General features: G+C 56.4%; 2 protein-coding genes across 3 annotated transcripts in view; one reads left to right on the forward strand and one right to left on the reverse strand.

Moving 5' to 3' along the window:
• The window catches only part of PDCD11 (programmed cell death 11), a 41,916-nt gene extending 39,243 nt beyond the window's left edge, over nt 1–2,673 (forward strand). For both annotated transcript variants that reach the window (XM_082674149.1, XM_082674150.1), the window contains exons 33-36: nt 56–224; nt 785–938; nt 1,433–1,598; nt 2,336–2,673. In XM_082674149.1, the coding sequence (XP_082530275.1) occupies nt 56–224; nt 785–938; nt 1,433–1,598; nt 2,336–2,507 (661 nt within the window). In that variant the 3' untranslated portion in view covers nt 2,508–2,673. The remainder of the gene's footprint in view (nt 1–55; nt 225–784; nt 939–1,432; nt 1,599–2,335) is intronic.
• A 1,153-nt stretch (nt 2,674–3,826) lies between these two features.
• CALHM2 (calcium homeostasis modulator family member 2) lies at nt 3,827–9,221 on the reverse strand. The gene is made up of 3 exons (XM_082673471.1): nt 9,011–9,221; nt 6,291–7,012; nt 3,827–4,949 (listed from the first exon to the last, which is right to left on the reverse strand). The coding sequence occupies exons 2-3, from the start codon at nt 6,843–6,845 to the stop codon at nt 4,533–4,535; spliced, it is 972 nt and encodes a 323-aa protein (XP_082529597.1). The 5' UTR covers nt 6,846–7,012; nt 9,011–9,221; the 3' UTR covers nt 3,827–4,532.

Here is a 9,221-nt window from a genome sequence, read left to right on the forward strand (position 1 = left end):
GGGGGCTCGTTGGGCCAAGATGATGGAGCTCACGTGCTAACTGCTTTCCCTCCAGAGAGGAGCAGGAGAAGCTGAACGTGTGGGTGGCCCTGCTGAACCTAGAAAACATGTACGGCTCCCAGGGGTCACTGACCAAGGTCTTCGAGCGGGCCGTGCAGTACAACGAGCCTCTCAAGGTCTTTCTCCATCTGGCTGACATCTACACTAAGTCAGAGAAATTCCAGGTAGGAGTCTGGGCCAGGTGGCCGGCTGCCAGTGGGACCTCAGCCACTTAGAAACGAGCTCCTGGGAGTCCCAGAGGCAGCAGGGAAGTCTCGGGGGAGAACAGCCGCATCTGGACCCAGTCCTGCCCCAGGCTTGCTCACCTTCCAGGTGGGAGAAGTCGTTTCCCCCGCCTCCGCTTTGGGAATGTGGGGCCGGGATGAGGGAAGGGAAGGGACAGCAGACCCCGGGGTCTATCCCTTGGGATGCCGACGCGTGTCACCGACAGGAGGCGACATACCCCAGTAGCCCTTTTTCATCTCTCCTCCTCCCCCTCCTCATGCTCACGTTCTCTCTTCTAGTCTTAGGACCTCCTCACGGCACAGGCTTAGGAGGGAGACTCTCCATCATGCGCTCTCCTCATCCTGTGCGCTTGCCCTTTCCCCCCGCGTACCTGACATTGGGCCTGGATACTGATGGAGTCTGAGCCCAGGTCTAGCTTCCCACAAGTGTAGGTGCCTGTCTCTGCCGTTGCCCCCTCTGTCTTAATCACTCTCCTCAGCTTATGTCGTCTTTCCCACAGGAAGCTGGTGAACTTTACAACCGGATGCTGAAACGTTTCAGGCAGGAGAAAGCTGTCTGGATCAAATACGGCGCCTTTCTTCTGCGGAGGGGCCAGGCTGGGGCCAGTCACCGCGTGATGCAGCGAGCCCTCGAGTGCCTGCCTAAGAAAGAGCGTGAGTGCTTGTTCCCACCCACGGGCCCAATCCCAGGGCACAGTAGACTGTCTCCCATCTGGGCAGAGGGCTGGGGGTCTCCTCATCCGAGGGCTGGTGTTAGGACAGCCTTGTGGAGCGTACTTGGCTATCTCGCTCTTGATCGTATGCTCATGAACATAGCTCGTGTTGCATTTTAAATTCTAAACTCCGAAGGTAGAGGAACAGAAAGGAATTAGTACTAATTCTTTTCCTCTGCCTGCCCCACGGCCTACCTCTCATCCCCCGATTCCCCCTTCTCAGTCCGGAGAGTAGGATGTCTGCTGTTGGGAGTCATAGATCAGTGCCCATCTGTGTATTTGGCCCTAAACCCGCCCCACTGTCCCTCTTGTCGTCACCTAGGTCTTAGGACCCAAGAGCAGGGAATCAGGCATCAGACTCTGTCCCTGTAGGGTAGTGTGTTTTGATGAGGGCATCTGTCTGCTTTCTATGTCTGAGTTGTCCTCTCCCTGCAGACGTGGATGTGATTGCCAAGTTTGCGCAGCTTGAGTTCCAGCTGGGGGATGCGGAGCGCGCCAAAGCTATTTTCGAGAACACGCTGAGCACCTACCCAAAGCGCACGGATGTCTGGTCGGTCTACATCGACATGCTCATCAAGCGTGGCAGCCAGAAGGAAGTCCGGTGAGAGGGGAGGACAGGCTGAGGCCTAATTGCCTGCTGGGGGGCTGGGAACATTGGCCACTTGGAGGCGTTTTAGCCCCCCAGCAGCTCCCGGAAGCCCAGTTCTCTTACTCTGTCTGGAAAAACGGCTTTGACGTGACACGTCCTATGACATTCACGTTTCCAGTTTCTTTTCTGCCTCAGCGGCTAGCCTCTGGTCTGGCTGGAACCTTGGGTGGGAGGTAGGCTAGCCCCAGGCCTGGGAATCAGGAGACTTGGGTTTTCCTCATAATTAATGCTGAGCCTGGCTCTCATGGTAGAGAGTGTTCACAGGCGTGATCTCACTGATAACCGCCAGCATCCCCCCCAAGGCAGGGAGGATTAGAGACCGGTGGTGGACTTCAGTCCAGGAAGAACTGATGCCTCACCCAAGCCCATCAGTGAGTTTTAAGCAGAGCTTTCCTCACAGGGCCACACCTCATTGCCTGTCCCCATCCCGTTAGCTTTGTCCAGATTCACTGTGTGACTTCAGACCAGTAAGTCCTTTAACATCTCTGTTCCTCTGGAAAATGAGGGTGGTGTTCTCCCTCTCCACAGACATGATGGGAGTTTATAAAGGGAATAAAAATAAAGGTAGAAGCGGTAGTGCTGGATAACAGAGGGCCTGGCTCCAGAGCCTTAGAGCAAGTGGGTGAAGGCTAGCTAGGAATCGTGTGGCCGGGGACCAAGAGGCAGACACTGGCTGCTCTCCCTCCCAGGGACATCTTCGAGCGTGTCATTCACCTGAGCCTGGCCCCCAAGCGAATGAAGTTCTTCTTCAAGCGCTACCTGGACTACGAGAAGCAACACGGCACCGAGAAGGACGTGCAGGCGGTAAAGGCGAAGGCCCTGGAATACGTGGAGGCTAAGAGCTCCATGTGGGAGGACTAGTGGCCAGCTGGCTCCGAGGGCACTGGTGGCAGTGGGCCAGCCGGGCCGACCCTCAGGCGCCTGGGCAGTTGAGAAACTGTGTTGCCTGAGGACTCTGTTTAAGTGTTGCTTTTTCTGCAGCATCCCTGGGGTAATCCTGTCAAGATAAAGAAGGATTTAAGATTTCTCATAATTCCTTTTTGCTTGTTTTAGGAACCAATTTATTTCATCTTTTTCCTTTTCTGGGGCTGCTCAGTGGTGGCAGGCAGTAGGCTCCTGGGCTCCCAGAAAAGCTGAGAGTCTCCTTCATGGGAGGTTCCTGGGGAGCAGGAATGGAGGGCCGACCCCCAGGGACGCTGTGGTCAGGATCCCACTTTGGCCCTGGCCAGGCTCTTGGTCCGGCTAGTGGGGGTCAGCAGGGTCCGGGAAGCGCGTTGCTCTCCTAGATCGCAGAGCCTCTGGGCATTCCCTCAGCCTCAGCTCAGCTAGTACCTCGTGCCCCTGTGTGGAGGCTGTGAGGCTGGGACGTGGATCCACATGCTGTGTGGCTTTGGGGGAGCTGCACAGTTTCTCTGGCTCCCTGTAGCTCCTCTGAGGAGAGCTTGCTGGGTGGAGGGCCTTGATTGACTTGCTGGTCCTTGAGTCCTGAGGGAGAAGGGGACATGACGGGCCCGCTATACCCCACCTCCCTGTAAAGTTCCCAGAAAGACTGTTTCTCCTTCTGCTTGGTAAGTAATAATCCTGTATGTTCTAGAGTTCCTCGAGGCCAACACACACCCAGCTAGTTGTTGAAGCCAGTTCATTTTTGGCTTGGTCTTAAGGGAATTAAAGTTTTCTTGGGCAGAGCTTTAAATGTCCTAAGAGCTGGAGAGCTTTTCCATGGGAAGTGACTGAGTCATATGCCAAAAAGCAGGACAGGGACAAGGGAGAGAGCATCAGAGATTTTAGAGGTGGTGGAGGGGCTCAGGCAGGGGCATGGGAGGGAGGCAGAGCAGGGCTTGGCCTTGTTCTTGGTCACTAGCTCTAGTTTACGAGAGCTAGGCTGCCCTACTGAGTGCAAGGGCAGGATCTGCTGACTCGTGAAATTTTAACCGAGCTTCCCTCTGAGAAGGGCCGTGTTCCATCTGTTTCCCAGATCAAATCAGAAAACTGAACCCAGTTAAGACGTCGTCAATCCCAGGGCCTTCCTGCGTGTGGGAACACCTGGCTCTCCCTGTGCCCCAGCCTTCCCTTCCATCCATGTCAGTCTTGCCCAGAGTCTCTGTCCTCTTCCCTCCCCAGGAATGGGATTTGGGCCTGTCCCCGTGACCTCCAGCCTGCTGTGGCATGGCCCATCCAATCGTGCAGACACCAAGCTAGTCCTTTATACTAAGAAAAACTTTATATCAAAAATTTATAGAAAATAAAGCTAGAGGCGTACATTGGGGGCTGCTTCCCAGGTCAGCAGCACTGGGCCAGGTGTCCATATACAGTTACACACAGTGTTCCGCACAAGGAGCCTGCTGGTGAGTTTCATTGTCACCTGGCTCTGCTGTCCAGGGCTTCACAGACCGGTGGGACTGGGTCCTACCACTCAAAGGTCATCCACATCGTAGTTAATTAAGGACCAGTTCTGGGAAAGGGTCTTTACTCCAAAGCTGTTGACCATGTGGCTGGTGGCAACAGGAGAAGGAATTTCTTCAGGTCTGAGAGCCTTCCTGCCGGAGCTGACCACGTTGTCTACTAGCTCTCACATCTGTTCCCCAGTTTTACTTTGTGTTACTTTTTCCTGGCCTGTTTCCCCCAAAAGCTATGGTAAAAAAAAAAAAAAAAAAAAAAAAAAAAAAATCCCCTCTGGGGAATTCCCTAGCAGTCAGGTAGTTGGGACTCCGTGCTTTCACTGCCGAGGGTGCAGGTTCAGTCCCTGGTTGGGGAACTAAGATCCCACAAGTGCCCCACCGCCCCCCCCCCCAAGAAAAATTCCCCTCTGATGCTGATGTGAACAGGCCATGGGGTTCTGTTTGGGACCAAGTCGTGTCATTGGCAAAGAGTGTGGGAACAGGACCCTTAGGAGGCGAGCAGGACCATCTCTGTGTTGTCTTGGGCTGCGCCGTTGCCCACCAGACCCTGGGCCCACTTGTGCAGGCGGCTGTAGAGTGGAAGGCCCTGGTTCTCGCGGTACAGATAGACGCCGGTGATGGCGTTCCACTGTGGCCGTGGCTGTGTGCCTTCCACTGGGAACTTGGCAACCAGCTGCTCGTCATCCTCGTTGAGTGCCACGAAGCCGAAGAAGCGGCGCACGTTGTTGGCAGCCAGCACCCGCGAGTGCACCTCGGCCGTGCGCTGGAAGAGCTGGTCCTCGTTGGCCCGGTACTGCGCCCAGTAGGCCTCCTGGCGGTAGCTGAGCGGTGAGCAGTAGTGCTTGAGGCACTTGGTCAGGAACACCAGGATGGCCACCACACCGATGAGCAGCCACCCGAAGAGCTGGCCAGAGAAGGGGCGGGTTGAGGGCAGGCAAGGGGGAGCTGTCTGGACCGCCAGCACCCCCGTAAGAAGTAGCGGGAGCTGGTCAGAGCGTGTGGGCTGGGCTGAACCTGACGTCACAACCCCCTGAGAACTGCTTCTGTCACCTGCCTGGCCGCAGATTCTGCTCCCCTAAGGGCGGCAGGCCCTTCTGACTGTAATTCCTCCTCTTTGCCCTCACTCCCTTGAGCTCACGCCGTCTCTGTACTTAGACTTAGCCTCCTGCAATTTCAGCTGCCATTCCTGCAGCCCCAAGGGCCCCCTCCACATCATCTGAGCCCACCAAAATCCAGCTCAATCTACCAGGCTCAGCCCAGATACCACTTCCAGGAAGCCGTCAAAAATCCCTTCTGGGAGCAATTTTGCCTTCCCTGAGTCCTCACGGCCTGGTTCCTCTTATCATCATTCTCTGCCTTGTTTTGAAATTACCCATGTGCTTGTCTCGCTTGGCTGTGAGCCTGTTGAGGGCTAGGACAGTCAAGGTCGTCTTTGTTTCCCCATTTAAGCCTGTACAGAGAGCTGTGGGCATTTGAGCATCATCAAATACATTTTATTTCTCTCTGTCTACCACGTTCCATCTCCTTTGGTGCTGTCTCCAGCCCTGCTCCTACTTGTGTTTCTTCTGTACCCAAGAGGAGCCCTTTAGAAAATCTTTGCTCTTTCCTATCTCGCCCTCACACCCTGCTTCTCTTAAGTGAATACTTCAGCTGTTTTTCTGCTTCTGCCCAGGTCTCTGCCCTTGCCCTCTCTCCCTGACCAACTCAGCTCCTTCAGAACTAAGCCAAGGCTGAGGCTAGGTTCAGGGCGGCAGCTGCTGCCTCCCGACTGGACACCCTTTCCTGTCTCGAGGGATTCGCCTCCTGTCAGCAATGCCTGAGGCTGACTCAGTGCTGGACAGGGGCCTTTCCTGGGATAGGAACATGCTCATCCCTTGAGCCAGCCACACTCCACTATCAGCTCACGGTCGACAGCAAATATTTCGTAAGATGGCAGGGGTTCGTGCTCAGTCTGGCTGGAGCAAAGGGCTTAATCTGTGACTGGGATCAAGGCTTGGTCTGAGCAAGAAGAACATTCCTTTAATGTTTAAAACTCTCTTATTGGGGATGGCATTCACCCTTGCCCCGCCAAGCGCTGACCCATAGTTACCCAACTCTGATGCCCAACGCTGATAATCTAGTGACTTCCGGGAGAGCTCAGCCCCTGAGGACTGACTCCAGCGTTAATACTGGGTCATCCCAGCACCTCCCCACCAGCCACCGCGTAGGAGAGAAAGAAGAGGAGCTTCCCTTGGCACAGGCTCACCTGGGACTCGTACTTGAGCCTGCGGCTGACCTCCTCCCGGAAACTTGACAGGCGGGCAGGGCCCTCCCGACACGGGAACGTGGCCAGGATTTCTGTGGCCTGGGCCAGTGGGAAACTCTCTTCCCCAGCTGTGAGCGAAGAGGGGTCCACAAATTCGCTGAGAGCACAGACGTAGGCCTCACCGCGCAGCAGAGAGATGACAGACCAGGTGATGGGGGCCACGGCTGCGCGGCCCACGATGGAGCTTAGAAGGAGGAAGTTGGGGGCAGCCGAGCAGTTCTTGGTCCTCCGGTACTGGCACTCGGCAACCAGGTTCCAGGTATGGTTGTTGAGGATGACGCCAATGAGGAAGAGCACCAGGGCGGGCACACCGATGGCTGTCAGCCCGTACAGGTAGTTCCGGGCTGGTGAGCAAGGGCAGTGGAACGCCACCACACTGAACAGCTCCTGGCTGCCCACCGTGCCCAGTGCCACCAGCCCGTTGAAAATCATCACATCCTTGCTCTTGAAGAAGAGTGATAGGAAGCGGAAGTTCTCTGCGATCAGGGCTGCCATGGTGACGGGTCAGCTGGGGGACCGATGCCAAGGGTGGAGGCAGGAGGAGACTGGGACGGTGGCTCCTGGTGGGACTAGGAAAGCGCACAGGCTACAGGCCCCTGAAGGCAGGGCACAGTCTTGCCATTTGATCCCCTGCAGTGGCTGGCCTGGTGCTTCCTGTGGGACTGTAGATGACTGATCAGTATTTGCCTCTAAAAACAGGGACCGAGGGGATCTTGCATAGTCAGGCTGGGAAAGGAAGGAGACTCGGGGAGCCCCAGGGCCCGGGTGGAATGAGAATAGCCACTGTTCACTGAGCTCTTACTATGTCGGGCGCTTTACATCCCTCATTGCCCATCGTCAAGATCCTGCACTGAGCTCTGATATCCCAGTGCACGTAGGGAAGGTGGAGGCTTCCTTGGGGTGAGTGCTTATCGGGCTCACATATGAATGGCAGAGCTGAGACTCAAGCTCAGCTCTATCTGCCTCAGACACTTAGGTTCTCGTCATCACCACAAGCTTCCTTTGATGTGGGGACTAGGACTGGCCCCGTGGCATTGGGGACTGTGGGCTGTTGACTGCCTTTCCCTTTGGGATTCCAGGTACTGCTAATGTGCTGGGGGACCTAGGACTATTTGGAGGGTGTGTCCTCAAGGTGTCTAGCCCATGGGTATAAAAGCCAGAGTAGGTGTCCTGGTGGATAAGGGACTTGGACTTGCCCCTGTGATGTGGGGGGGTGGGGGGGTGGAGGAAGGGGCCTCCAGTCAGTGGTGAGCCTGGTGCAGCATCCCTGGAGTTCACAAGAACCTTCTCATTTTGGAGACCTCAGGCTCTGGACTGGTTTAGGAGATCCTGGCTCTCAACATACTTCATGCCCTTTCTCTGGACCTCAGTGTCCTCATCTGTGAAAAGAGGGTAAGTCATTCTGGTCCTTGCTCTCCTCTCAGGAATGCTGGAGGAAAATGAAAGGGAATAAACAGTGCCTGATAGTCGCCCTGTATATGAAACCCTCCGTCTCACCCTGTCCAGTCCTGAGGGTGCCTCCCAGAAGTGAGGCAGATGGGGGATGACTGTCCTTCTGGCAAAGACCAGGAGGCTAAGGCCTCAGGAGGATAAAGTGTGCTGCTCAAAGCTATTCAAGTATGGAGGTGCCTGGGCAGGACTTCTGAGCGTGACCTAAGGAGGCCTGGGAAGTGGACGAGGGTGAGTCAAGCTAAGGGAGCCCTCTACTTTCCTGGTTTCCTACTGACACTGCTCTGTGCCCATCCGCAAGAGCCTTGGCAGACCTCCCCTTCCCCACCCGTTACCCTTTCCTTATCCGGCAGCTCTGTTCCCCCGAGGTCCCTAGGCCTGGGGACCGCCCAGCCGGCCAGCAACAGGAAGCCTTGATGAAGGCTAAGGCTTGGCCATACCCACCACCCTCTCTCTCTGGACAGCAGATGCGCTGGCAGCCTGCCAGGAAGTGGCCATGGCCTCGGGCTCCTGCCGTGTTCTGCCCCAACTCCCTTCCCAGGCTCCACCCACACAGGCCTGGGGTGTGGCCCGTGTTCTTCTCTCCATCAGGGGAGTGAAAAACAAAAGTCCTCAGGCCAGAGGCAGCTGGGGAGTGGAGGGATGGAGCAAACAAAGGTGGGGAGACCTGCCCATATTTCCTTCTATGCCTCCTCTCTAGACCACCACCCCTCCTAATCACTGCCAAGGCGGCCAGACGGGCTGGTACAGAGCTGGGTGGCCACTGAGGAGCCCAGATGGGCTGGTTTCCAGGAGGAGGAGGAGACCTGACTTCCCTAACTCACTGCCTGGGGGCCCAGGGGCTCCAGCCTAACTCCTCGGGAAAGAGTTTGTGATATTGCTGGGGATGAACGGGTTAAAGGCAGCCCCGTCTCCCTCTTTCTTCTCCCCTCTTGGCTTCAGGGCTCCTAATATGCTCCCCTGGGTTCAGAAACCACCCAAAGTGGGGTACAAGATGCCTGAACACTGGTGGGTGGTGAGCAGAGGAGGGAACAGGCTATCTTCTGAGACTACTGCCCGTGGCCCCCAGGCCCGGGATGGGACCTCCACCAGCAACAGTCAGGACAGGAAACAGGTGGCTGGGGACTGGGGTCCTCAGCGAGGGGCCTGGCTCCCCTGGACAATCCCTCTGGGCAGCCTCTGAGTGGCCCTGCCATGTTCCCCTTCCTTACCTGAGGTCTGCTGCGGGCACCGGTGGCCTTGGCCTCCACGGAGCTGGGCAAGTGGGGTGAGGACATTGGAGCTCCTGGGCATGGGCCAGCCCGCCCCCTCGGCGGGCTCCCTCCTGCTTTGCTTCTGCTCCGGAGAGACGAGCAGGGCCTGGGGCTTGTGGTGTCTTCAGAAAAGTTTAACTCCAGGAAAGAGGCAGAACCCGTAAGATGG

This window comes from Grampus griseus, assembly GCF_964374135.1.
Source record: "Grampus griseus genome assembly, chromosome: 16".
NCBI classification, from domain to species: domain Eukaryota; kingdom Metazoa; phylum Chordata; class Mammalia; order Artiodactyla; family Delphinidae; genus Grampus; species Grampus griseus.

Excerpts from the sequence above, each read along its gene's own strand:
- CALHM2 (XM_082673471.1), bottom strand. The coding sequence starts at position 6,845 with ATGGCAGCCCTGATCGCAGAGAACTTCCGCTTCCTATCACTCTTCTTC. Across the intron at positions 4,950-6,290 it reads GGCTCAAGTACGAGTCCCAG|CTCTTCGGGTGGCTGCTCAT; the intron begins GTGAGCCTGTGC and ends TTCTCTGGCCAG.